At 42.3% G+C, this 27,081-nt stretch overlaps 1 protein-coding gene across 8 annotated transcripts in view; it reads left to right on the top strand.

Annotated features, from left to right (window-relative positions):
• The window catches only part of MYO9A (myosin IXA), a 174,013-nt gene that overhangs the window by 5,174 nt on the left and 141,758 nt on the right, over positions 1-27,081 (top strand). For all 8 annotated transcript variants that reach the window (XM_033070562.1, XM_033070564.1, XM_033070559.1 and 5 more), the window contains exon 2: positions 26,131-27,052. In XM_033070562.1, coding sequence (XP_032926453.1) covers positions 26,210-27,052 — 843 coding nt within the window. In that variant the 5' untranslated portion in view covers positions 26,131-26,209. The remainder of the gene's footprint in view (positions 1-26,130; positions 27,053-27,081) is intronic.

Below are 27,081 nucleotides of genomic sequence, written 5' to 3'. Positions count from 1 at the left end.
GGATATTCTTGCCAAATGAGATGGGGCTCAGGAGTGGAAAGGCTGTGGGGCACTGAGGATGCTCTGGGTAGGACGGCAGTGAGGCTGGGTCTGTCAATGCCATCACAGAAAGCAGACAGGAGCTCCAGGGGCTGATGAGGCAGCCAGTTATCCTGGGCAGATACACAGTGTGTCCAGCTTTGGGTATAAGTACTTACTTGTGCTGTCTTGGCATTAAGCATCCAGATACAAGCTTGAAGCTTGCTTGGACCCTTTGACATGTCTCTATATCCTCCCAAGGAATATTGATATTCCTTAGCTGGATCCTTTCTCTCTTGATGTGAGATCAGCACAGAAATCTCTGTGGAGAGCTCAGCTGTGTCTCATACAAGCTCTCATCTCACCTACAGAGATATGTTGCTTTTTTTTGCAGCTACATTCCTGACTTAAAACAAGATACAGGCATAGCTCTGCTGTAGTCTCCTGTCATCTCTCTATTTCGTGGTGTGCTTTTAAAGATCTCTTCCAGGTCCAGGAGAAAGTTTATGAAATCCCTGTTGGTGTTAAGGCCCCTAGGGATAGGCTGGCTCTATGTGTAGGTGGTTCCCTTTGAGGGGAGGGCTGGGCTGGACCCTTTCAACCCTGGTAGTTTTGGTGGTTCCAGCTGACTGCTCAGTTTCTCTTGGAAAAATAGTCTTGGTTTCCACCCCTGTGACTCGCAGAAGTTTCTGCAAATCCCTGTTAGGAGCAGCGGGGAGCAAAGCAGGGGACTGTCCCGCTTGGATGCTGCGTGAAGTAGCAAAGGAAAAATGTAGTTTAAAATAAACAAATGCTTTGGTTACCCTCTTTAAATTTGAAAATAGCCAAAATATGTGAGTTTCAATATAATTTTTGAGTCTTATTTGCTGGTCTCTTCACCTTTAATCACTTCTGGCATCCCAGATGACCTTGAATCCTAGAGTTACTCTTCGGATGTCCGTTCCAGGTCTTGGCTTTTATCCATCATGCACAGATAATCTGACAACCTCTGTGCTGTTTCTTAATAAAAATTATTTGGACTGTTTTATTTATTGCAAAACATGGCGTTCAAAAGGTAGAGGATCCTGGATATGCTGTATCATAGCTGAGCATTGATGGAAGAGGAGTGTTTAATCCAGACAGATCCATCTTTGGAAAACCTGAGCTTTAAAACCAGCTCAAACTATGAATGTTTTTGATAGAACGCCAAGAATTCTTTTATTGTATTCAGCATCTACATGGTTGGTTTTGAGGGATGAACTTAAAACAAGTTAAGTGAAAATATTTACTTTAGTAGACTTCCTTAACTCTACTGTCTTTTCATACTTCATGTAAATATATAGACCAAAATAAAAATTGTCCTAAATGTTGCCATTTAAACTTATATGACACTTGTCTGTAAACTGTTGGGTTGGTTTATGCTTGTTGGGTGCAGAGGACAGCCTCCCCTGGAATTACTAAATGATTTAATTGTTAAGGAATGTGGGCCCATTAGGCAAAAAGAAAAAAAAAAAGGACCGCAGTGGATCATTAGACATGTTGTGCTTGATTAAAACAATGCTGAGCAATTTTTAATGATTTTTTTTAAATAAACAGGTTTTTTGGAAGAGGGAGATTTTGTGGGTAAATAATCCTTCTGGGGGTTTCTTTGAGTGTAGAAGAGCTGGTCTCTGCTCTTTAATTCACCAATTGCTTCATAGATTGGCATCTTTACATGGAATTTGTTACTGCTGGTGGTGGCAAGGATGGCTGAACCACTCCAGCTCAACAAAGGGATTTGGAGAGATGTTTAAAAGCAGAACCATTGTTTCTTTTGCTTCTTTTCATCCAAAAATAAAGATCCAACCCTGCTGCTAAGGGATGTGGTGGCCCAGGCACCTCCCTTGGGATTTGAGCCCCACGTTTGTGGAGTGTGATGAAACATCTGGCTGAGCAGTGAGGGCACACTCTGGGTTTCCTCCTCCTGACCAGACTGTGGCACAAATAAATAACCTGCACAGGCAGGCACTGGCATTCCCTGTCAGCAGAGCTGGGGCGCCCATCGCTGCAGATAATCTTATCCAGAGGCACTTAGCCGTGCCTGGCAGGTAGGCAAGGAGATAGGAGGACAATGCAGAGCAGAGGTCAGGTTTGAGGTGCCTGCAGCAGATAATGAGGAATCTGAAGAGTTTTTCTCAACTATGAAGAGAATGAACTTTACCAAAAGCAATGGAGGAGTCTGCAGGGAGAATTGGATGAATCCACAAATCCTTTTGACGGTTGCTGCTTAACCTTGCTCAACTCCAGGGGTTTCCAAGTGCACCATGACTTGTCAGAGCACTTGTTTCAAAACATAGTTCCCTTCTCCAAATGCATCTCTGATCTCACTGCAATCCACAGGGATTTGATTAAGGAATTTATTAGCATTGATAAACATTAACAGCAGTATTTATTCTTATGTCTTTAATAAATAACTTGCTAAGAAAGAAGACTTGGCAGCTGTTGCCTGTTCCTTGCCCCACCAATTCTGTGGAAAAGACACGGATTTGTGCATTGTTCCAGGCTCCAATCTCTTTGTAATTCCAGGTGGGAGCTGCTGCCTTCCAATGTTTTGTTTCTGAGTTCAGCTGTTCTATGCTGTGTTTCTTCATTTATGTGATTGAAATGTTCCTCTAGTGCTATTGCTATTCATCTGGGGTGAATAATACAATAAATATGAGAAATGGGGTATGGAGGAAAAATGAGCACAAAGGTCCACTTCTGAGGGGTTGAGAATTCATTCTCCTACCTAAAAGGCTTTGTTGAAAAAAGGGGGAAAAAAATCCCTGCTGGAGGATTTTCCTGTTCCCACAGAGGGAAGGTGTGAATCTCACCCATGGTTTGCTGGCTCGGTTTTAGCAACATTAGGGGTTTCCTCCTGTTTTTTCTCTGCAGCTCAGCTACTTGAAGGCTGCTTTCATTTTTGTTTTGCTGGGGAAGATATGAAACCTGAGGAGCAAAAGCTAAATGAGATGTTTAATGCAGTTGTTGCAGTCTAAGGAGTGGCCCTGCGTGAAACTTTTTCAGTTGCAGACAAAACTCATTTGAAAACTCAGTCTGAAAGTAGCTCAGTCTGATATTCGTGGTTCAGACTGTGTGTTGGGGACATCTTGATCTTCTATCTTGTGTTGAGTCTATTTTTAATAAAAATGGAATCCTTGAGAGAATATCTCAGAAAAATAATTGGAAATTAAAACATGGAGACATGGATTTGCAGTGGTTTGGGTGCAGTTTTTCTGTGCATTTTGGAGTTTTTCTTCCCTGAGCACAGACTGTCCTCTGCACTGAGAAAGGTGTTGCGTTTTTTTTCTCTTCTTGTAGGACTGGATCAACTTTTCTGTTTTGTGAGCATTAATCTACATACTTTCTTTTCAGGTATGCTCTTCAGGGGCTGCGAGGGGGCAGGTATTCAAAAAACTTGAACAATTTTCCTTAGGTGAAGAATCATTACAGGTTCAGGTGCTGCCATTATTAGCAAGACTCCTGCCAGCTGCAGTTTAATTTTCTAAATGTCTAAATGTTGAAATTCCAGGTTGTTACACAAGTATGTGTGTTGGTGTGCTTTGAGAGGCTGGAACTCTGGACTGCTGGGATAATTCTTAGCTAAAGACATTGATGGATTTGAAGAGAATGTCAGACTGGGAAATTAATTACCAAAATCATAAAAAAATTCAACCTGTTTGGTTTCTAATGTAATGTGACCCCATGTCATGTGGGTGCAAAATTTTTGTAAAGCTGTGAAGTCAAGTGGGAGAATTGAGCAGAAAATATTGGCTTAGCGAGCTGGTGCACAGCAGGAAACCTTTAGATGCTTGTCCTGGTGGGCATCTTCTTTAGGAGCAACCCATGGTGGCCTTGGGATCTTGGGGATGGAAGAAGCAGCATAGAAGAAAACAAAACTCAAAACTAACCAGGGAAATTCCTCTGGTTTAGTTTTGGTTTTTTAGTATCATTCTTTAGGGAAGACTGAGGTGGAAGGTGCCATGGTGGCACTGAGGACCTGGGTTAGGCCAAATTAGACCTGAGATCATCCTGTGTGTTTTTGCTGGTGTTGCTGGGATCTTCTGCTTCATCCTGTGCTTCCTGGTGCTCAGCAGCTCTGAAAATCTGGACCTGAACTGCATTTTGGGGGGTTGTTTTGGCTTTAGTGGTTTTTGTTCTTGCTACTGGTGTAGTAGGTTTTTTTGTTTGCTTTTTTTTCCCCCTTAGTACCTAAAAATGCCCCCATCTCTGTTCACCTGGTGGGAATCACCTATTGTAGAGGCAAGTAGGGAAGCAGAATCTCTGTGGTGGCATTTGCTTGCTGATAGGAGTATTTTTTTAATGCATTTCCTTTCCTCATTCTCAACATGCCTTTTAATTCCTCAAGTAAAAAAGTGTGGGGTGTTTGGTGCATGTACTGAAATCCGTGGGGGAATCTTGGGTGACTGAATTTGGGGTGGGCAGCTGTGCAGCTGTGTGTTATTTTAAGGAAAACAAGTATTTTGCTTATGTTACAAAGTACTGCTGAGGGATTCGTGTTGCAGGTGAAATTTTGGGTTACCTTCTTCACTCACCATAAAAATTATCAATACTCATTTGATCTTGCTTTTTCAAATCTTAAACCTTTTGTTGTTCTGAAACTGTTGATTTTTGGGCAAAAACAATACAAGGCAGTCACTGTGGTCTGCAGGGTGGGGCTTGGAAAGGTCTTGTTGCTGATTCCCTTCACTGGGAAGGGCTAATTATAGAGACAAACTGGGGAAGGAAGAGAACAGGGTCAATTAGAGCATCCAGCGCAGTTTCCTTTAAATTAGAGGTTGGGCTGGAAAGATAAAAAAAAGCAAACCCCAGCGTTAAAGAGGCACAGAGTGAGACCTGAAATACTCCAGTGCACAGCAAGCTCAGCAGCTACAGCAGATGTCCTGCAGTTTCAATCTGAAATAAAAAACGTGTTGAATTAGGAGTTTTATTGCCAGAATTACCAAACTGAGCTGAAAAGACAGAGGAGATCTCGCTACTGTTTTTATTCTTTAATATTTTTTATTCTTTTGTCTTGCATTAGGTTGAGATAGTGAATGAAGCAAAAAAGTACCTTGTCCCTAATGGATAAAATGGATTTTGTGGGGAAAAAGGAATTGGTTTTAAGTTTTTAATGTTCAGAATGTTATATTTTCATAAAAAGACTACCTGCATCTTTGTACACATAACATGGATCAGTTTTGTACATGTTTTATTGCTTGTTGGAGAGGCCAGTAGGGCTGAACTTTTTCTTGGAGCTGTCTTGCGGGTTTAGAAGTTTTATTCCCTGCATTTCTGTATAAGCTCACTGGGATTAGAGGACACAGTATTGAAGATATGGTGCAGACATGGTACAAGCTCTGGGCTCAGAGCTCTGAACGTGTGGAAAGCAATAAACCCCAATGCCAACTGGAATTCATGCAAGTCATTGAAAAACCAGAAGAGCTTTTATGGTGCTCTTCCCGCATGATCCTCTCAGTCCCTTAATACCCCCTTGCCTCAGTTTTTAGGGTAAAGACACGGTTGGTAGATCCTCTCCACGTCTGCCAAGTATATTTGTTTCCCCTTTGCCGGATCGCCTGCCTGGCAGCGTGCAATCATGGGAAATTGCTGTGCACAAAGGGAGATTGCAGAGCAGGGAGAAAAATCCCATCGTTTCATCTGAACGTTTCAATGCAGATTGGCCAATTCCTTCTGCTGGTGGCGTGACTCATCCTGGGCTTCCTCACTGGAGGCCACCACTGGCAGGGCATCAAAGGAGCAGCCCGCGCTTCCAGACTGGAGCTGAACCAGGATCTTCCTGGAGCAAGGGCTGTTTGTCTGGTCCTGGGATCTCTCGATGTACAGAAGGTGGTGAGATGCTCCCAGATCTCGTGGGAATTGGTGGTAATTTTGCTGAATTCATGTTGAGGGTAAGAAGGGTTTCTTCTTGCTGCTTTGAGCAAGGCACGTGCCTCTCCAGAGGGTCCTGCCCAGCTGGGGATGGGCTGGGAAAGGCCCTTTGAGGTCAATGACACAGCCAGCAGAACAGTTTGTTCACTTCTGGTTTCTTGGGTAGAGCTGATATGCAGAGTTTTAGTGTGGCAGTTAGGAAATTCTTCAGCTAGGGAGGAAATTTTTAGTTCAATTTTTCCTGAGGGCAAAGGTAGAGGTACTCTTTGCTTAAGGCTGTGGTGCAGCACAGACTGACTCCTGCTCTCCTCTCCTTCGTTCTCCTAGTAAAACTGACAATGTAAATGCTTCTCCCTTGTTTTTTGTTCAACCAACTTATCTCTAAATCTTTGAAAAACTATTTTTTTTTAAATTAGGAGCAAAGACTGTGAGCAGCTCTGCCAAGTTTAGGATTGTGCCACCAGGACCTAGGGGAGCCTGCAGGATGTCACTGGTGGTTTGGTGTGAGAACACCCTCATGAGTTGTACTCTTATTTTAGGGACTTTTTTCCAATTGAAAGGCACTATCAAATGTTTTGTAGGGTTTCTAATATTATTTTTTAAATTATTTACAGTGTTAAATAGTATTTTTAGGCTTTTTCTACCTTTTTTATTGTATTATCTGTGTGCCCAAATGACAGTCCCAGGTCTCTTGTGAAGCTATGAACACTTACTGTTTGAGGTGGATCCGTAAGGTCTATCAAGGAGATGTAGGTCTTGGCACACCCACAGCCTTGGCTGTGGGATATTCCTCATTTGTAGGTGTCATGTAGGGGAGAGAAAAGCTGCAGAGAATATGAAAGTGATATATAAATATTTAGAACATGTTTCTGTCTGGCAGCAGACTCTTGGAATATCTTGAAAAGTGGTGATTTTCCTTCTGTTTTTTCATTCCTGAATAGGTTGAAACTGGAGATGAGCATCCTGAACTGGCAGAGGAGTCAACCTCTTGATAGCAATCCAGAGTTCTATGTGAGGAATAACTTGAGAGTATAGATTAAAAACACAAAGTTAATGCAGTGAGGATCTATTGGGATGCAAGAGAAGAGCATCAAAGTCATATAAAACAATGACTTTTGCTGCAATGTCCTGGCAGGTCAAGATTGTATTTCTCAGTTCAGAGGGAAGCTGCTGTGCTGGCTGGGATAAGTGCCTAGAAAGGGAACTTTAGCTCTTTTAATTTTTTTTTTTTTTAGGAGGAATTTAGCCTCCTCATTTTTTAATTTATACAGTGACATTCTGAATACCATATTGCTCTGATTCCTCTTTTGCTTCCGTTTCACGTACACGTTCCTCTCCTTGTGGTTATTGCATGTATGTGGCAGTGTCCGCAGCACACAGATGGGTTTATGGTTTTCATATCACCTCCTTGTTCTGCATCTGTCTCCTGCAATCCCTGGGGGTTTGGAGGGCTGCTACAATACTTACATTTCAGCATGTTTTCTAATTTTTTTTCACCTGCTGTCTGCGTGTCAGTCTGTTCTTTCCCTCCTTTTTTGTTGTGCAACATTTTGTCAACAATTTAGGGCATTTTAAAACAAAACTCCTTACTTTTTTTTGTAAAGTCATCAAATTGACATTTTTATTTCAGATTGTTTCCTGCAGAGCCCTGAGTGGATTTTTTCCCTGTGTCTAATGAGTCAGCACAACTGTTAAGCACGTGAAGCTTCACTGGTTGCAGAGTTCTGTTTTGCTGTTCAGTTTCTGAGTTAGCCCTTTAGCTAAGAGCACTTAAATGCAAAGTATTCCAACTTGTGATACACTTGGTGGATCTCAAGGCTGAGTTGAGTTTATTCCTAATTAAGATTTAAATGGTCACCTGTAGGTGGTTGTATGCAAAAACTGCCTAGAGAAACCCACTGCCACAGGTACGATGTGCTGAAGGAGATAATTATTTGCTAGGTCTGTGATTTTTAAGAGTCTCATTTAATTTTGAATGGATTCAGGTATCTGAATATGTTCAGTGTTGCTGCTGCTGTATTTTCTTCCCCCCTCAGCCTACTCAAGATGTTAGACCCAGCTTTAATTTTCACAGTTTCCTATGATTCTCAGTTAACCCTCTTCTCAGGAAATCGGTGGCTTCCTGCTGGCTATTTGTAGTTGCTGCTGGCCAGCTGAAGTGAGGTGATGTCTATGCACTGAAATATGATTAAACCCTTGGAAAGATTTGTTTGGTGCTACCAGGATGAGGGTTTTTGTGAGGCATTGTCGAGGTGAAAGCCCATGGCAGTGGCACTTCATTAATCTTATTTACCGGTGTTTGGAGAATATCTGATGTTATTGTCTGTTCCTTCATACGGAAAATCTAATCTCCACTTGAATTCGCCTTTGTAATAAGGCTCCTGCTTGATAAGTGAGTAGACAAATATTGGGGCCTTGCCACCGAGGGCTTTATCCTTCCCTGAGATAAAGTGGTTGGGCTCAAACGTAGGTTATTTATGCACAGACTTATCAGCATTCCTGAATTGCCCCTGTTGCACAGACCCAGCACTCGTGCCCCTAACAAAGCCAAATTTAGCTTGATGGCTTCTTCCCCAGACCAGGAATAAAATATTTTCCTGTTTTCCCACATGGCTGGGATTTCTGGCGCTGCCTATGGTGTGCATGCAGAAAATGCGTAAGGAATCCAATGTCTGTGGGCAGATCCCACATCAGGCCAGCCTTCCAGTGCCAGGGCTGAAATAAGTGCAGCCTGTTCCCTCGGCGCCTACGCGATCTGGCAACCTGGTGAGGAGGAGGAGGATGGCAAGGGTCAGAAGCAGATTGCTGCCCTTGCAAATAAAACCTCTCATTCATCCTGCAGTCCTGGAGGGGATCCTGGAGGTCCAGCACTTTCTGCCTTGGAATGGAACGAATGAGTCAAACTGCCCCAAACCTCAAAGCTTCAGTGGCACACAGGATTGGTGTCAGAAGGTGGCTGCTGTTAGAAAGAGGGAGAATAAGAATTATCTTTGGTTGGGTTGCTCTGAAGTGTCTTTGTGCCTTTCCAGAGTGTTGGTTATTATGATGTGGATTTTTTTGCTTTCTTGGTGAAAAAGTGGAGGGAAAATTTATTCCAGAGGTGGTCTTGTAGCTGATGGCAGGGAGCACTAGAATAGAGATGGCTGTACAGTTAATAGATGGAGGAGGTTTCTTCCTGTCCTTTTACAAAATTTCTGTTGAAACATTGTGTTATGGGAGAATTTTTTGCAAAATAACATCAAGATGCCCCTTGGACAGGTCCTCTTGTAACCTTTTAGAAAGCCAGCCCATGACATGGCTATGGTCAAGATGAATCTGAAAAAAAAACCTTTGAAGTTCTTTATCATATTACTGGAGATTAAGTATCTGTTCTCACTTCATCCTATTTCTGTATAAACTCATTAAACTGACCTTCTCTGCTTTATATTTCTCCTAATTCGTATTTTCAATGCCCTAATGGACTGTTTGGTAGCTTTGATGCTCATCTGATTGAATCATTCTTTGTGTTGGTTTATAATGGTGCTTCCATTTGCTCTGGTTGTGGTGTGGAGTGAAGGGAAACCTTGGAGACATAATGGGATGTTGAGAGAGAGGGGAGGGGGATGTAGGAGGCTGTAGTTGGACAAAATCAGTCCTGACCAGCATTTGCAGTCAGGTGGGACGTGCAAAGTAATCATCAACTTGTGTAATTTTGGTGGAGACAATTGAACATTCAATTTAAAGACATCAGTAAGTATCCATATGTTAATTTTGAAAGCTTCTTTGTGTCTGTGTCTTGCTTGGTTTTTCCTGTCATGCTCCTTTGAATGTTTGCAGAACGTGGGACTAAAACTGCCAAATATCTTGTTGGTCTTTGTCCAGTGATCATCTGCCTGTTGTTCACCTTAAACCTGAATTGGTGAGCAGAATACTTAGGCATGGAGAACACGAATGCTCTCCTTTGGAAATCTCCCCTAATCTTGATGTCAAATGCTTTGTAGGTGTCTGAGCCTGACAGGATTTCTGGTGTGACTGGCATCCACTTGACTCATTGGGACAAGTTAACCCCTTTTCTGCCAGCCTGATTCAAAGTCAAAGTCCCACATGGACGTGTTCAACCAGAGTTTTGGCAACTTGTACTGTTGGCATATAAAGTGTAACAATTACTTGCCATCCCTAGGAATGTTTTGAGTTGGGTGATTGTCTCCATGGTAAGCCCACCTCAGTTTTGACTTTCCTCATTCCCAAACATAGAAAGCAGTGACCAGATGATCACAGGGAAGGAGTGTTGAAGGATGTGACCTCCTCTGCAGGAATATGCTGTCCCTGTTACGTTTTTTTGGCTCAATCCAGTGCTTCTCATTTTCTTCTGAAAAACCAGCTTGTTGAACTTCCCCTAGTGACCCAAAACCCCTGAAAAAAACCCCAAAAACCCCTGAAGCCGACAGTAAAGGGCGACCTGAAAGGAGATGTCATGGAGGGCTGTGGCAAGGACCTGCTGGGATGCAGTTAATTGTTTTTATAAAATCAAATTAAAAGCATGCTTGCCACAGCTGCTCATTGGAGGTGCTGTTTTGATTTATGTTCTTGCTTCTTTTGCTGCTGAGATGAGACCCAACATGGCTGAATGATGAGGTTTGGGGGAATATGAGCCAAACAGATGCACTTCAGTAAATGAAACTTCAATCTTGGATTTGCTTAGCTCATTTCCTGATGTCATTACCTTATCCAGATGATGAATGTGCCTAGTGGTGGGATCCTACACTGAATACATTTTGAAATGTTTTTTTTTCACACTCCCTTCTGTGGCCCTCATCACACACCTCAGTTAATCCATTTCAGGCAGTTTCATTTCCATACCATATGTTCTTCAAGGTGTTTTGGAGGGATAATTATGTGGATATAATTTACTTTCCTGTGTGATGCCAAGATGTGCTCTGCTTTTCAGGTACAGGGGGAGGCACACGTGTCTCGTTGAAGTCTTGATGAGTTTCTGAAGGTTCTGTCTCCTGTTGTGTTTTAGAGGAGTCAGGAAGGACAAATGCAAGGACAAGGGGATCATGTACTCTGGAATGTTTCTTAACACTGACTTAACACCCTATCCTGCTAGTGGGATCTTCCTTAAAGAGCAACCATCTTTTCCATAACATTAATTTTTGGGGAAGGTAGGAATGTAAATATTGTGGTGAATTTAAGGGATTGAGGATCTTTCCTGCTCAAATCCCCGTAGCTAAGTGTTAAACTAAATTATAAAAGTGAATTATATACTCAGAGAAAGCCCAGTTTCTTTTGGGATTTTTCCTATCTAATAAATCGTGAAGAACAAACTCAGCTGCAATTGCCAAGGCTTCACCAATTTAGCCAAATTACTGGAGCAATGCACTGAAGTTGACAAATTCAACAGCATCTGGATGGTACTAAAAAAGCTGAAACCTTCATTCTTTAAACAAATCTGTTTTACCAGGGTCTTTGAGCAAAATTTGTTTCAGTTGATTTGTGTTAGAGGTGAACAGGTTGTCCTTGGACTACAGATGCTACTGATGTTTGGAGGAAAAACATACTCCATTTGATTATTTGGTAATTTAGGCTAGGAGATCTTTTTCTTGCACACTTCTATAGGGTTTGGGTTTTTTTAAACTGAATTTTGGTTTTTAAAATGATGATTGGAACCAGAATGGTGCAAACCAGAATGCCAGTATATTTTTTTAACTTGACAAAACAGTGCAGGAAGAACACTTATTTCCCACATAGGACTTATTTTTACTACTTTTGTAGGAGTTATGTCCTTTAATAGAAATTATGAATTCATGGTTGTAGTAGAGAAGAAATGTTTTGAAAACATGTCTGCTGATAATTAGCATTATAAAAGAGATTGAACAATTAAAAAGGGATGGTGTGTAATGGATGGTGTCCTTGCCCATGATGGGGTTGGAATGAGATGATTTCTAAGATCCCTTCCAACCCAAGCAATTCTGGGATTCTCTAATCACTGGGAGGAGCTTTATTCCATCAAATCTTTTGCTGTATTTTAGGCTGTTGAGGCTGAAACCTCTACCTAGTTATGTCAGGACTGTGGCTGGGATAAAAGTGATAAGGGAGACTTGCAAGGAGGGATGTCAATGGTTAGATGATAAATCAGCGAATCCCTTCAGTAGTAGCAGTTTGCAAGATGGAGATGCAGCATGTACTTTCCTCATGGCAATGTGAGAACCTGAGGTGACTTTTGATGAGAAGAATCCCAAACCAGCAGGTTATGGAATGTGAGGACAAGGAACTTGGTCTTGTCTTTCACTCTTCAATAAGTAAATAAAATTTTAAAAATCCCCATACCTCTATTTCAGAGGAACATGTTTTTAAAAGGGCAACAACCAAAAGCACTCATCCATTAAAAAATTACTCTCTAAACCTGATCATCCTTTAAAGGTCAGGGGTTAAGGATGTTTAAGTCAAATTGCTGATGAGTTTTACCACAGACTTCATTGGAAAGGCTCAAGAAAAGTGGAAAATCCCTGAGCCTCAGGTTTAAAGTCAGCAAGGACAAGCAGTAGAACAAATAGGTTCCTCTGTGTCTGTCAGACCCAAATCACTGACAGCACAAACACATTTATGTACTAAAATATCTGGGAAACTTTAGTTTGCTTTCTGCCTGCAGCCAGGATACAGAGAAGGGTAATAATCTGCTGTTTTTCTGCAGAAAGGGACTTTTGACAGAGGATGAAAGATAGCATAGCGTAGAATAGGAGTTTTCTGTCCTGAAAAGTCAGTTAAATCTCAGGTTTTGGGTCTGAATTGTGCTCTGTGATTCCTGTGCTAACCATATAGGTGGACATATGTTGGGGACAGAATTTTATGTACATTAGGATGGGCCTATTTTGAACAGATGGAACATTTCATATCATTTTATGTCTCATAAAATCTCCACACTAGTACAGACACTGTGAAAATATCAGGGATGGTAAAGAATTTGGGTCTATTTGGTCCTGTCTGAACACCAAGCAATAACGGGGCATTCATCTGACAAACCAAAACAAGCCCTCCAAACCTTTCTGCTGAGATCCCTGTGTCGTAGATTCCTTTTAAGGCACTTTGAATTTTTCCTTAGTGTATTTTGAAATTTACACACCTGTACATTCTTCCCACCGTGCTCCTGGCAACCACTAATCCCAGGAGTTCTGGCCCGTCGGACCCACGCTGTGTCTTCCTGTGCTTGATGAGAGCTGAGAGGTGGCATCTGCTCAGACACTCCAGTGGCTGCTGGCTGTGAGGCAGTGAGAGAGGGGATGGATTGTTGGATGTCATGGCCTCAGGCACCTGCCTGTTTGTGGCAGCTCTCTGTCCTAATGTTTCTAATTCTGCTAGTGAAATGGAGTGGAAGTAATTCCAAAACCCAATAGGTTTAATATTCTGGGTTTTTTTATTATTTTATTGATGTGTCTCCTTTTTGCCCCCCACCCCTCCCTGATCCATAATGACCTTGCTTTGCCTCCAGCAAGAAAATGGAACTAATTTTGTTGACTTGTCTTTTTAAATACTTGTTATTGGATTTACTTGACCTCTTTTTCTGCTGTGGAGAGTTGTGCTGGCTTTGTGCCAGTGGAATAATTTGTCCTAATCTGAAAGCGTTTGGTTAAAAGGATTTACTGGCCCCCTCCCCAGACTTCTGCTTTACATAAAATGATTCCTGGGGAACTTTGAGGTGTGTTGGTAGTTGGGGAGATGAATGTTTTGAAACAAATCCTTTGAGTATGAAAAAGATGAGACACATGCACAGGTCTGGAAATATTTCACCTGGAATATTTGCAATGTGGTGAATATGAATAAAAGATTTAATGGCTTGAGAGAAGTAAATGATGTAGTATTTTTAGATAGGATTTTTGCAGGTGCTTGTGAACTTCAGGGAGAGGTTTGTGTTATCATATTTTAGCAGAAAATATTTGGCAGAAAATACGGGTTCTCTTTTGTGATCAATGTTGCATTCTCCTAAACGTTTTGGAGTAATCCATATATTTTCTAAGTGAAGATGTGCTTGTGGAAAACCACCGAGATCTGGATATCTGGAGGGCCTGTCATTCCCATCTCAGTTGTCCTTCATGTAAATAAAAGGTGGAAATGAAGCCAGTTGTGTCACCTGAGCCCGTTCCACCGGGATCAGCATCGTGTTTCAGTTTCTCCAGATAATGCACGGCTGACCTTGGCTGTGTCCTGTCCCCTCCCAAGGGTGCGGATGCCAGGTTTAGGAATAGTTTCAAGCTTGTGGAACCTATTTGCTTGCTCATAATAATTTTTAGAGAGTTTCAAGAAATTATGTTTATAACCAGTTCTTTGCTGTGAGTTTGGTCACTGCAGAATTGTCTTTTTCAGTACTGATGGCACAGAAAGAATCTGAAATATACGTAATACTTTTTATTAAGAAAGAGCCTTAAAACCCAAGCGTTCTGCAGTTTTTTGAGGGATGTTTGTATCTCACCTCCTGTGTCAGGTGTAACCTATGGATTTCTGCACTAAGATAGGGAGCTCTCTGTGTGTTTCGTGGGATGGAGGTGCCTCTGCTTTTGCTTGAACATGGAAGAGAAAAATTGGGATGGACAGGTTGGCATGTGGTGGAAAGTAAAAGGTGAGAGGGCCCAATGACTTTCTCTGGGAATGACCCAGCAGCCAAAGCTTATACTCTTTCAATAATTATGGAATCACCTCAGACATGTTCAAAGGCGAGGTATCCCACGGGAGGCTTTAGGTTTAGAACAGGTTTTGTAGGAAATGAGCAGAGGAGTTGGAAAGGAGATGTCTCACATTGCACTGGGCACCCCGTTCAGGATAAGGGCGATTATCCGCCGCCTGCAATTAGGGCAAATCTGTCACTGGAGCCGCTTTGGGAGCGGCCGGTGGAAAATGCAGGAACAGATGTCAGAGCAGCAGTCTGGCAGACCTGGCTTAGAGGAGCTTCTCTTGCTCCCTGTGATGGTTCTGCTTGGGATGGGGAATTATCTTAGAGATGTTCAATATTGGACTGCTGCAATCTGTCATCTGATTTCTTCAGCCATCTGAGGATACCTGACCTCTCTCTGTGCTCTATGCTCTGGGGCTGTTTGTTTTCCCTTTGTTTTAATCTTCCCTTTTTGAGGATGGACCAGAGCAGAATTTCTTTTTCATAGCAGTGCTCTATCCTAATGAAAAATCATGCCTACCACTGGAAAAACATTGGAATGCTCACCCCCCCCACATCATACTCTGGATGGAAATATAATCCTAAAGACAAGAGAGGACACATGGAAGTACTGATAAAAAGCACATCCATTGTGCTAGTTTGAACATGCTCAGGTTTAACTTGTGCTCACTGGAGCACTGAAATCATTCCACTGCCGGTCCGGTGAATATTTTGATTTTTAGTGCTTGGTCTCTCAAGAAACCAGATCTTCAGCTGAGATGGGATAGTTTTTTTTCCCAGAGAATATAATGAGATACAGACTGTTTTCTTGATTGACTTAATTGCTACCTAATTGGATATATACAATGATTTATAAAATAATTTTATTTTCCAGAATGTGCTTTTGAATTTTATTTTCTCTGCAACCACATTTGTCTACTCCCCAAGTTTGCGTCAGGCTGTAGCTTGGCTGGGAGAGGTGGAGAGGTGGATGTTCTTATCCAGTGAAGAAATCCTGATCCCAGCTGTGATGTTGTTCCAGCTTTTGCGCCAAACAGGGAAGATTCAGATGAAATGCAGAGTCTGTGTATGTCTTCGTTCCCCAGTGTCATCTTAGTCCTTGTTTCTGTCTGTTCTTTGTGTTGGGTGTCTGTAGGGATGTACCTGTTTATGAACCTGTTTATGAGGTTTGGGAACCCCCAGAAACAGCTTCAAATAACCCAGAGGCACTATAAAATACATGTTTATTACAGCAGAATGCTGGGTCAGAGCATCTGATATAGATCTTTGATAATGTACTGCTTATTTCATTTTAAAAAGGTGAATTATAACATTCCTAATGGGTGTATTTGTTCCCTGATGGTGGTCATGAAACATCTCTGAATTTCTCCAGCCTCCAGTCAGTGTATCTGATCCACCAGGAAAAGCAATATCCTGAGGACCTTAAGGAGGAGCTGAATTTTCTTTGTCCAGGGCTTCAAGTTCTGCTCAGGTGAGACCCCACCTGCAGAGCTGCCTCCAACAGCAGAAGATCCTGGAGCTGCTGGAGCCACAGAGGAGGCCACAGAGATGCTCTGAGGGCTGGAGCCCCTCTTCTCTGGAACCAGGCTGGGAGAGGTCGGGATGTTCACCTGGAGAAGACTCCAGGGAGAGCTCAGAGCCCCTGCCAGTGCCTAAAGGGGCTCGAGGGGAGGAATTTGGGACAAGGAAATATTTCAATTAAATATTTTATTAGCTCCTGCCTTTTTTTTCTTTTTTTTTTTTTGCCTCTCTGTCTGATATCAATGTTTTCAAAGAACTACAAAGCCTGTGTTTCAGGTAGCTGCTAAGAACTATTTTTAGTGGAGCCGTCAGCTCTAATTTAAGAGATTTTTTTAGTACTTCTCACATTGTGAGGTGGCTTTTGTTTTTAGTTTCAAGTCCTTGATGCTTTCAGAACACTCTTCCTCAAGTTTAAAAGCCCCTCTTGTGTTGTGGCATTTGCCTGACAGTTTAATTTTCAGGTAGAATATGAAATATGTTTGTGGTTCATTTAAATCCAGCATCCTATTCTGGCTCTGGCTTGTAAATTATCATCATCTGTGGACTGAATATTTTTTATAAATATGGCCTCCTCCTGTTTGGTGTTTGTTTTTGTTTTGGGGTTTTTTGGGGTTTTTTTCCTTTGTAAGGTAACTAAGCCAGATCTGACAGTAAAGTTTTAATATTCTTTTCCCTTTGATCTTTGACAACACAATTCTTAGTGCTCTAAGATCTGTTCCTTGTACTGCATGAGCTGTGCAGAGAATCTGTAGGTTGCTATGGGCCTTAAATCAGTCTCTGGATAATAGAATCCTGCTCCTGCATGGACCAGGATGGTTTCGTGTTGGTGCTATGGGATTTTCAGTAGTTCTACATTGAAAAGAAACACTAATTCTGGAGGATTTTGAGCTGTTTGATTTAAAGGAGTGGAAGGTGCCTGTATGGTCTGGTTACAGAGATCAAATCCCTAAAATACATCGATTATTTATAAGTTATTTATATTCTGATAAAATCTTTAGATTATTAAATATCACTAAGCTGTTTGAGACACTGAACATAGAGAAGAGACAGATAACAAATGGCATCACCTCTTACTTAATATGGAACTAAATCCAGGCAGGAGCAGTCTCTTGATTTCCTGACAACACTGCAGCTCCTGCTGCTAAGGGCTGACCTTCATTGAATACAGAGAAGATGATTCTCTGTGGGGAAATGATTTCATTGCCCATGGAAAATGGGAAGGAGGTGCAAGGATGAGAGGCATCCGAAGGGTGAAGTTAGTTGAGGGTTGCCTTTGTTTAAGGAGGATTTAAAAGGATAAGGATGGGCTGGAGTGGAAGCTTTAGCTGTTTTGTTGGGGAAATTCAGACTTGGAGGAGAAGAAACCAGCAGCTGCAGGGGCACATGGCACTATAAGATTATGGACTCCCAAAAATAGCTTTATTTCCATTTAGATGCTTGAGTAAAGCTGGACTGTAGTGTTGCTTCAGAAGTAGGTGACTGAGCTAAAAAATTGGAGAATCAACCTTTTAAATTCTTGTTCAGTAACAGGTATGTTCTATCTAAAATGGGGAAAAAATGGGGTTTGTCTACTGCCCAGCCAGAGTTAATTTGTATGGTTCATTTTGATCTTGAACAGTAAATGTCCTCCCAGGAGGAAAGCTGGAATCTTCTTGGCAGAAGAGAAAGCTCATGGTTTGTGTTGGTTAGTCGCAGGTAATAATTCTTGTGAAATGCAATAAAATTGTGTAGGGAACACTGGAAAATTTTATTTGAAATGGACTGTTTGCCAAAAAGAATTTTCTGTGAGAAGGCTTTAAAACCATCCCTTCCTCACTATCAGTCATGGTCGGTAATCCTCCATAAAATGAGGAAAGGGAGAACATCAGTGACCACATTATTACATCTTCTCCTGGCACTGTTGCACTTTAATTTGACTTTACTCCTAAGCAGAATTATCTTCTCCATAATAACTTCAAAGCTCCTAACACTACAGGAAAAGCATCTGAAATTATTATTTGACCAAGTATTCAAAAATAACATAGTGACATTCAATTATGTAAATTGTCCCTAATTTTATATTTTTAAGGAAATGCAGCATAGGTGTTGTCACTTACGTAGTGATTTAATGTTTATTTTCTTGTGTTCATGGACTCCACAGTAAGCAAGGCTGAGGTGTCCATGTTTGTCTTGGCTTGTGCTGGAAGTGGGTTGAATTTCCCAAGGACAGGGAATGTTGAGGAAGGATCCATGCTGAGGATCTGTAGGAGGACATGATTCTTTAATCCAACAAAATCCTTTGGCATGGATCTATACTGATATTTATCAGTATATTGATACATGTAGTTGGTATAGATCAATATATATTTATATGGCAATATTCAAAATACTCTGCCATTTCATCATAAAAGTGAGAAATAATTTCTTGGTGATAACATAGAAAAATATTTTTTTATGACCTACCCTTTATTTCTGTTATCTTTGGAAACTTCCTGATGCAAATTTTGCACATGCCAATGAAGAATGTAAGCTCGTAATTAGTGCCTTGCCTGATCCACAGCCAGCCCTGCCTCAAATGATAGAGGCATGCAGGAAGATAGGTGCTCCCCAACATGTGGCACAATCCACAATCATTTGGTGGCATTTAGGTGCCAGCACAATGTATTTGTGCAGTTCTTGGTGCTTCTGTAAATGCTGCCTTTTGCTCAGCTGTTATCTCAAGCATGGTGCTTGCTGGAGCTGGAAGTGGTCCTGGAGTGCTCCACATCCTTCAGCGAGCTTCCTTTTCAGCATGACAATGCTCAGGCTGCTCCCACCACCTGCAGCATTAGGAGGAGAAGGATCCCTTGATTTCCCCAGGGTTTGTTCTCTGGGGCTCTTGAGCTCCTCTAGGGTAGAAACACCTTGTCCTTAATGCTGGTGTAATTCCTGAGCTCTCAAAAGGTAATTTCTGCAGCTATTTTGGGGCTGGAAGATGCTCCTTGGTGTGAATTCCTTTAGTCCTTGGCAACATTCATATACTTCATTTATAACAGCTTCAAAAATGCTTTTATTGTAAGTGCTGTTGGTTTTCAGGGTCTATATGTGAAATTTTAGCTGTGAACTAAAATACAAATAGCTGGGCACATGACTCTAGAGCTAAAAGGGAACTCCTGTGTCCATTTACAGTTTCTGCAGCAGTCTCTGTGCTCACTGGCTCTGCTTTGTGCCTGCATCTGTGTGGGGTTTGACAGTGATCTGTGTGTTTGGGATATCAACTCCAGATTTGTTTCCAGTCAGATTTTCAGAGGCTGAACTGCTCTGTGTCCACCTGGGAGGAGCAGATCCAACCAGTCAAGTTGGAAAATCTGATGTTTTGGCTGTTGATGTGAATAGAATTGCTGTGTTGGTGAGGGATGCTCTGTCTGAAGATGGTGCTGGAACCTGGAGTTAATCCAGGAAAACCTGAAGGGGCTGTAAATGTAATTCTATCAGTTTTATAAAAGACAGATTTTTCTTGGTGTTTGGAACAGGGTTGTCCCACCTCTGTCCACTGACTACTTCCTTAGTCATTAGAATCAGCAAAACATCTTGTAGCAAGGGTTTGTTTCCCTGCAGGACTCAGAACACTCAGGATACAGCAGGCTCTTCCTTAACTTCTGCCTTTTTGTTAATCCTTGTCATCCACTGACAGTTCTCATTAGTCATATAGGGAATATGGGAGCAGCAAATTAAGTTAAACAGGTGCTACCATTGCAACCTGAGAGAGGATACAGCAATTCATTTGAAGTTTTGTTTTTTTATTATTACTATTTTGTTGGTTTCTGAGGAAAAAAAAATCCGAGGGAGCAGCTGGAGGATCGCATTCTCTGTGTAGGGGCATGTTTTGGGAGAACAGAAGTGCTTCCAGAAGTCAAGAGTCAGTGACTCAAATCTGCAGCTCAAGAAAGAGGAACAATCTGGGGCAGGATTTTCTTTGCACTGTTTATTTGGATTTCCCAGCATCATGCAGAGATGCTGTGATGGAAGTGAAGATGGAAGTCACTTCTCCCATGCCTCAGTCAAGACCTCACCAAACTTTTTAGTAGCTCCTTTGTTTAATTTTCATTTCTTTGGCACCACCAATGGTGGGTCTGTGCTTTGGTAGCATCTCCAGCCAGTGAGGCAGGAGTCATGCAGGCAGGAACTTCATTCACTGCATAGCCCAGGTCAATTCCTTGGATGCTGATTCATTGCCTTCACAGAAAGTGCTTTGACTGCAAGGGAAAAAAGAAGTGATCCTGTTGTTATTCATGTCCTAATTCAGTTCCTCCTTCATCAGAAACGTTTGTAACATTTTAGGAGTAACTAATTTCACAACAGCTTTTCTTGCAAATTTTTTAGCTGGTTTTTTTGGGGGGTTTTTTTTTGAGTTTTTGCTTTGGTTTTTTGTTTGTTTTTTGGGGTTTGTTGGTTGGTTGGTTGTTTCTTTTTTTCCTTCCCATTTTCATTTTGTCTCAGCTGAAAGGTCTGGTAGAAGCTGAGAGATTTCCACAGGATATGCATCACCAAGGATGTGATGGATAGCAACATCCTCACACACCCCCAGTTTCTAGAAGAGGAACCACTGAGTGTCATACCATAGGGAAATACCAAAACCTCAAGAGAAGATGATTCCAGGCTCTGGAAGAGATTATTGTCCGCTGAGGGATTATTTTCCACTTCTTAATATCACTGTCTGATTAAAGCATGGGGGAACCAAGCCCATCTCTGAAAGAGAGGAGGAAACACTTCTGGTGTCCAGCAAGGAGCTCCCAGGTGCTGAACTGAAACTCAAGTGTCATCCTCCACTATAGAAGTGAACAGACAAGGAGGTGACAGAGTTGCTTAAATGGCTGAATAAACCAGAAAGACGCAGGGAAAATCAGTGTAATATGACTTGTATCAAATTTTTCAGGCCATAAAAAAGCTGTTGAGATCAGGAACAACTTAGAGAACATTTGCAACCTATTTTAGTTCCAGTGTGGGCAACTGTAGGTGTTTGGGAATGATTTACATAGGGTGAGCTGTGTCACTGCTTCTTTTGTGCTCTGGGAATCCCCCTAGGAGGCTGAGTAGGCATCTTTGGCTGTACAGGCATTTTTATTTCCAGAAATATGCCCTTCTGCTTGAGGCAGGATGGGTGACACTGACCAAGGGTTGACTCTCTGTTTAATACAGTTCTTGATAATAACAGCCAAATCCCAGTTTACAAATCTCACTTGGACTGTGGACATTGAGGATGTTAAAATCACTTGGGTTTGCAGGAAGTGAAAGGACACCAAATTTTTAGGTTCACTCACATTTGCCTTGAACTCTGAGCAAGACAAAGCTGGTTTAGCAAAGGAGAAGAATTTATTTCTTTCAAAGGAATTGGGACCAAATGGAAAATTTTAAGAACCCCCAAAAACAATCAGATGTGTCATTGGGATGTTGCTACCATTGCTTGTGTGTCTTTGCTGTTGGTGCCTGTGGGGTTTTGATTTGGCTTGGTGCAAAGTCCAGCAGGGTCCTGTGTTGCTGCAGAGCTTCTGGGAACGTGTCTCCACTTCTGCTTTTATTTTCTGGTGTAATTTAAGTTGTCTCCCTGCTTTGGAATCTTGCTTAGGTGCCTCAGTCAAGATAAACTGCTCTGAAATTCAGCCAAAAGACCTTTCTTCTGTATGTGGAACAATCCTGGAGTACTAATGGGTATTTTTTTCCCCCATCCCAGCTTATCTTCCTTTAAGAAGTAAATTTGAATTGTGATCACAAATCGAGTTGAAGACATCCCTGCTCGTTGCAGGAGGGTTGGACTAGATGACCTCTAAAGGTCTGTTCCAAAACAAACCTTTCTAAGATCTCTGTAATGTTTCCAAATCTTACTTTTCCTGTGATAGAACTTTTTCATTCTTTTGGATGAAAATAATTTTAGAGAAATGTTGCACCTCTCACCTTCCCCACACTAATACCTGGGTGCATAAATCTGTGTCTTGTGCACCATCCCCTCCTGCACTTGTACGCAAGGTTCTTTGAGAGGGGCCCACAAAGGTAATTAAGTCACAATAATTGTGTTTCTCTCCCATCAGCAAATAGTGGGAAGACAAAAATACAGTGAGCATGGAAAAGGAAGATGATAAAAGGAGAGGGTTAAGTGTTATGTAGATTCTGCAAGGAAATGACATGTGAAACAGTACAATGATAACCAAGAGGTTGAGCTTCCACCTGGGTATTCCTCCTGTGTGTAACTGGCACAGATGTGTCAATCTGGTGTCAGTTTTGATGTCACCAAGGTGTTATTTTGGGTACCACCAGCACAAGGCTGTTGGTGGAAACTTCCAGAGAGCTCTTGTGCCCATAGATTCAGATTAAACAGTGAAGTGTGTTTAGATTGGCATCTTCTTCATCAGATTTTATAAGTTTATACCAGGAATTATTGCCCTGCACAGTGTGTGTTGGGAGGTGCTGGTGGATGGATAAATCCAGGCTATACTGAGAACCAAACCCTGAGGATTGGAAAGGGGAGAAAGTTTCCCTGTTTCTGTAGTCTCTTGCCAGATTAGGGGATGTTATAATAAACTCAGTGAACTTTGCTTCCAGAATTGCCCCTTTAGCAGCCTCAATGCTGACACTGATCCCTGTTTTTTCCAAATCATTCGGTATTTGGCAAACTCTGCACATGATTTCAGGCTTTAGCTGTCACAGATTATTTATGCCGGGTTCAGATGCTTCCAGTGGACAGTTTGTTTTGGATTTTTGCCATGTGTTGCTAACGTCCCTGAAAATGAGCATATTGAGGCTGGTCTTTTTGAATGTGTATTAAACTGTGATCATATAGCAAAAGATCACACAGAATGTATCAACCAGTATTTACATGTTTAGTGTCTGTACAAAGCCTAATTGGCAATCAAAGTTTTAGTCTTTTTCTGTCAACCTGTTAATAATCAGATGATTATTGTCAGTTTTATCAGGACCCTCTGAACCTTCCCCTTGGAAATAGTAATTGATTTTGTTATGTAGGAAGACCCAAGTAATATAATTAATTTGTAACCATATTTGGAGATTGTGCTTTTTTATGTTGGAAATAAAATTATGTTTATGTAGTAAAATTGAGAAAAGTCGGTATTGAGGATTAATTTGAGACGAATCTTCATTCAAACATAGCAAATGTAAAAGGATATAGAAAATACTAGGTTGAAAGTATGTGGTCAGTGGTCTGGAGCCAGGCTGGGAGAGCTGGGGGTGCTCACCTGGAGGAGAGAGGACTCCAGGGAAACCTCAGAGCCCCTTCCAGTGCCTGAAAGGGCTGCTGGAGAGGGACTGAGGACAAAGGATGGAGGGATAGGACAAGGGGAAATGGCTTCCCATTGCCAGAGGGCAGGGTTAGATGGGGTGTTGGGAATGAATTCCTGTCTGGGAGGGTGGTGAGACCCTGGCACAGATTGCTCAGAGCAACTGTGGCTACCCCTGGATCCCTGCAAGTGTTCAAGGCCAGGTTGGATGGGGCTTGGAGCAACCTGGGATAGTGGAAGGTTTCCCAGCCCATGGTGGGGGTGGAATGAGATGAGCTCTAAAACATCTTCCAGCTCACACCATTCCATGATTCTGTGTTGACTTAAAATGCCGTAAATGTTTCCTTTTATAGGCACACAGAATCCATGAATTTTTGACCAGAGTGCTCCCAGGAGTTTGCAATAGGCAAAATGTATAAATTACTGAAGTGTAGCATCATTTTTATATGTCTTCCTGTAAATGTAAGCATATAGCAACTTGAAAGGCCTTCAATTAAAATAGCACGTAGAGCAAGTATTAAGGGGTAGCAAAATACAAACCTTGTGTAATTCTTTTCATGTTCCCATTTAATTTTGTATGTCTAAATGCAAAAATATTTATTTTTCAAGTCATAGAATAGCTAATACAACAGCCTGCTGGAATGGTGCTGTTAGGAGAGCCTTTTTCCCTGACATATGCCAATGACCTTAGGATGGATATTTCATTGCATTGTTTTCTCCAAAATGCTTTGGAACAGCTGACTGCATGCACAAGGTGTGTTGGATGCTGAGCCAGGGCCGGGCTCATGTGCAGCAGGGCACGGGAGACCACAACCAGTTAACTTCATTAACATTGCTTTGACTTCCCTCAACACTCTGAGCCATGTTTGGGATTGTTACCAGTAAACCCCATGGAACCCTTGGGATTTACAAGGCTCGATTTAACATCCCTTTGCTTTCTGATCTCCGAAACTTCTGGTCTTCGAGTGGTTTTGTGGGGAGGACTTGGCTTTTCTACATCCCTAGAATTGTTGAGGCTTTTAGCATCTCCATAGGGTTCACACTTGGCTTGCAACCCTGATGGATTCAAGTTGTTTGGATGCAGAAGGCACAGGTGTTTGTTGTTACCCATTCCATGCAGAATAAACATCTCTAGAGATGTTTGAGTGGGTGGGGTGCGGTGGCCTAGTGCTTTATAGTGTATTTATTGAGTGTGCAAGAGGGAGGAGGCAAAGTCAATTTGCTTAAGGTAACCAACTTAAAGTCCTGTTTGCACTTCTCACGTGAGTCAGCAGTCTTGGATATGCTCTGATACCATCAATAAAAATAGCCAGCCCTCTTGGCCTGAGCTTTGAAGTGAAATCTGGGTGAGGAATTACCGAGCTTAGCTCGAGTGGGGGGTTTGCTCTCCCCTTCTTGATGAAAGGCTGATGCTGGAGTTGCAGAGCAAGCCCAACCCAGAACTTCCCTGACATCATCCCTGTTGCATCTGTGCCTGCAGTAAAGCCATAGGAAAGCAGCTGGAATGCTTCCCAGTGTATAATGTATGTCCCGCTACCAAGCACTGCGCCATGAATCCCTGCCAGATGTATTTCACTGGGACACATTAATTTCTGTGTTTTGAAGTGCACGTGGCTGGGGATAATATACTTCATGAAATATTGGAGCAAGAAACAATACAGCATAAAATAGTGCTGTTCATTTGAGGGCCTCAGAAATGAAACAATTCTCCAGATCCCAGCCTTGGAGTGGCTGAAGGAGATGAGGGTGGTTGTACTTGGACTGAATCTGGATCTGGAAACCTGGGGGAGACTGCAGGAACAGGATGACTAATGAAATGCTTTCCCTGAGTACTCTGCTGAAGTTCTCTAAACCTGTTGTAGGTTTTGAGTTCATGGTATTTGACCCTTCTTGAGCATTTTGTTGATGCCATGAGGGAACTGTCATAGTTGTGAGGTCTTGCTCCAGTGGGGCAGTGCTCAGTGAAAAGCTCAATGTAACAAATAATGTTAGGATGTGCATCATGTAAACTTTAATCTGTATAAAGTCACTGCCACCTGATTGCCCAGATCCTGGTTCTGAGGGGACTGCTTTTCTCCCAGTTCACTTTTGTCTTTCTATTAGAGTAACTCTTAACATCTTCCAGGGCAGTTTGGAGTTTGTTAGGACTGGTGGAGAACTGGGGCTCTTTAACTCTGTATTTGCTATTATTTGGGGCTGCTGGTGGTGTGTTATCTTCTGGTAGTGGTGAAGTTTGAGAAATCAGCTACACATTTGGTGTTTCAGTGCCAGAGATATGGATTTGTTTGGTTTTAAGCAGTACAAAAGAAATAAAAAGTACAATGTTAAAGGAGTTGGTTGCAATAACTCATATCCCACTCTGGACATCTCTGGAAAAGGGTGACTTGGTAGGGGAAAAAGTGCTGCTGATGAAATCATCATGGGTTCAAAATCTTCTGGACAAGAAGGAAAGAGAGTTTATCTCCTCTTCACTGGCACAGGACTGTGAAAAAATGTATCTGTGGCCAGGTGTGCAGGGGAAGGTGACGGTTATTTTGGTTTAGCAGCTAAAATTTGTGGATGCTGAGTACCACGCACTCATGAGATGGATTCAGTGGTTGCTCACTGAATTTCACTGAAATTCAGAGAGTGTTTCTGATACCTCAGATTGGGGGCAAAAATAGCAAAAGCTTGAGGTGCTGTGGGAGCTGCATCTGAGCAGGGGGAGCCTATGTTGTGTGTGTAGTGTTTGAATGTTGAATACCTTTGTGTGCTACAACTTTGGGGTATTTGTAGGATAATACATAACCTGGTTTTATTGGTTTTTTTCAGCCCTGCTAACGTGATGACCTGACAAGATACAGCACAGTCCTGACTATGCAGCACGGGGACTGATGGGAAAGGATCCAATATGAGTGTAAATGATGTTGGAGGCAGACGACGCTTTGAGGATAGTGAGTACACGCTGCACATCTACCCCGGGAGCATCGCAGAGGGGACGATCTACTGCCCCATCACTGCCAGGAAAACGTCCACGGCTGCCGAGGTGATCGACTCGCTCATCAACAAACTCCAACTCGAGAAAACAAAATGCTACGTTTTGGCCGAAGTGAAGGAGTTTGGAGGGGAGGAATGGATCCTCAACCCCACAGACTGCCCGGTGCAGCGCATGATGCTGTGGCCGCGCATGGCGCTGGAGAACCGCATCAGTGGTGAGGATTATCGCTTCCTGCTGCGCGAGAAGAACCTGGATGGCTCCATCCACTATGGCAGCCTCCAGTCCTGGCTGCGGGTGACGGAGGAGCGCCGCAGGATGGTGGAGCGGGGCTTCCTCCCCCAGCCCCAGCAGAAGGACTACGATGACTTGTGTGGTCTGCCAGACCTGAATGAGAAAACACTCCTGGAAAACCTCCGAAACCGCTTCAAGCAGGAAAAAATCTACACCTATGTTGGCAGCATCCTCATTGTTATTAATCCTTTCAAGTTCCTACCTATTTATAACCCCAAGTATGTCAAGATGTACGATAACCATCAGCTGGGGAAGCTGGAGCCCCACATTTATGCTGTGGCAGATGTGGCTTACCATGCTATGCTCCAGAAGAAGAAGAACCAGTGCATCGTGATTTCAGGAGAGAGCGGCTCAGGAAAGACACAGAGCACCAACTTTCTGATTCATCACCTCACTGCCCTCAGCCAGAAGGGATTTGCCAGTGGAGTAGAACAGATTATTCTTGGAGCTGGCCCAGTGCTTGAGGTAAGATGGAAACGATAGTAGTGTAGAAA

Source organism: Catharus ustulatus, chromosome 12 (assembly GCF_009819885.2).
Source record: "Catharus ustulatus isolate bCatUst1 chromosome 12, bCatUst1.pri.v2, whole genome shotgun sequence".
NCBI classification, from domain to species: domain Eukaryota; kingdom Metazoa; phylum Chordata; class Aves; order Passeriformes; family Turdidae; genus Catharus; species Catharus ustulatus.
This window is presented reverse-complemented; position numbering and strand designations above follow the sequence as displayed.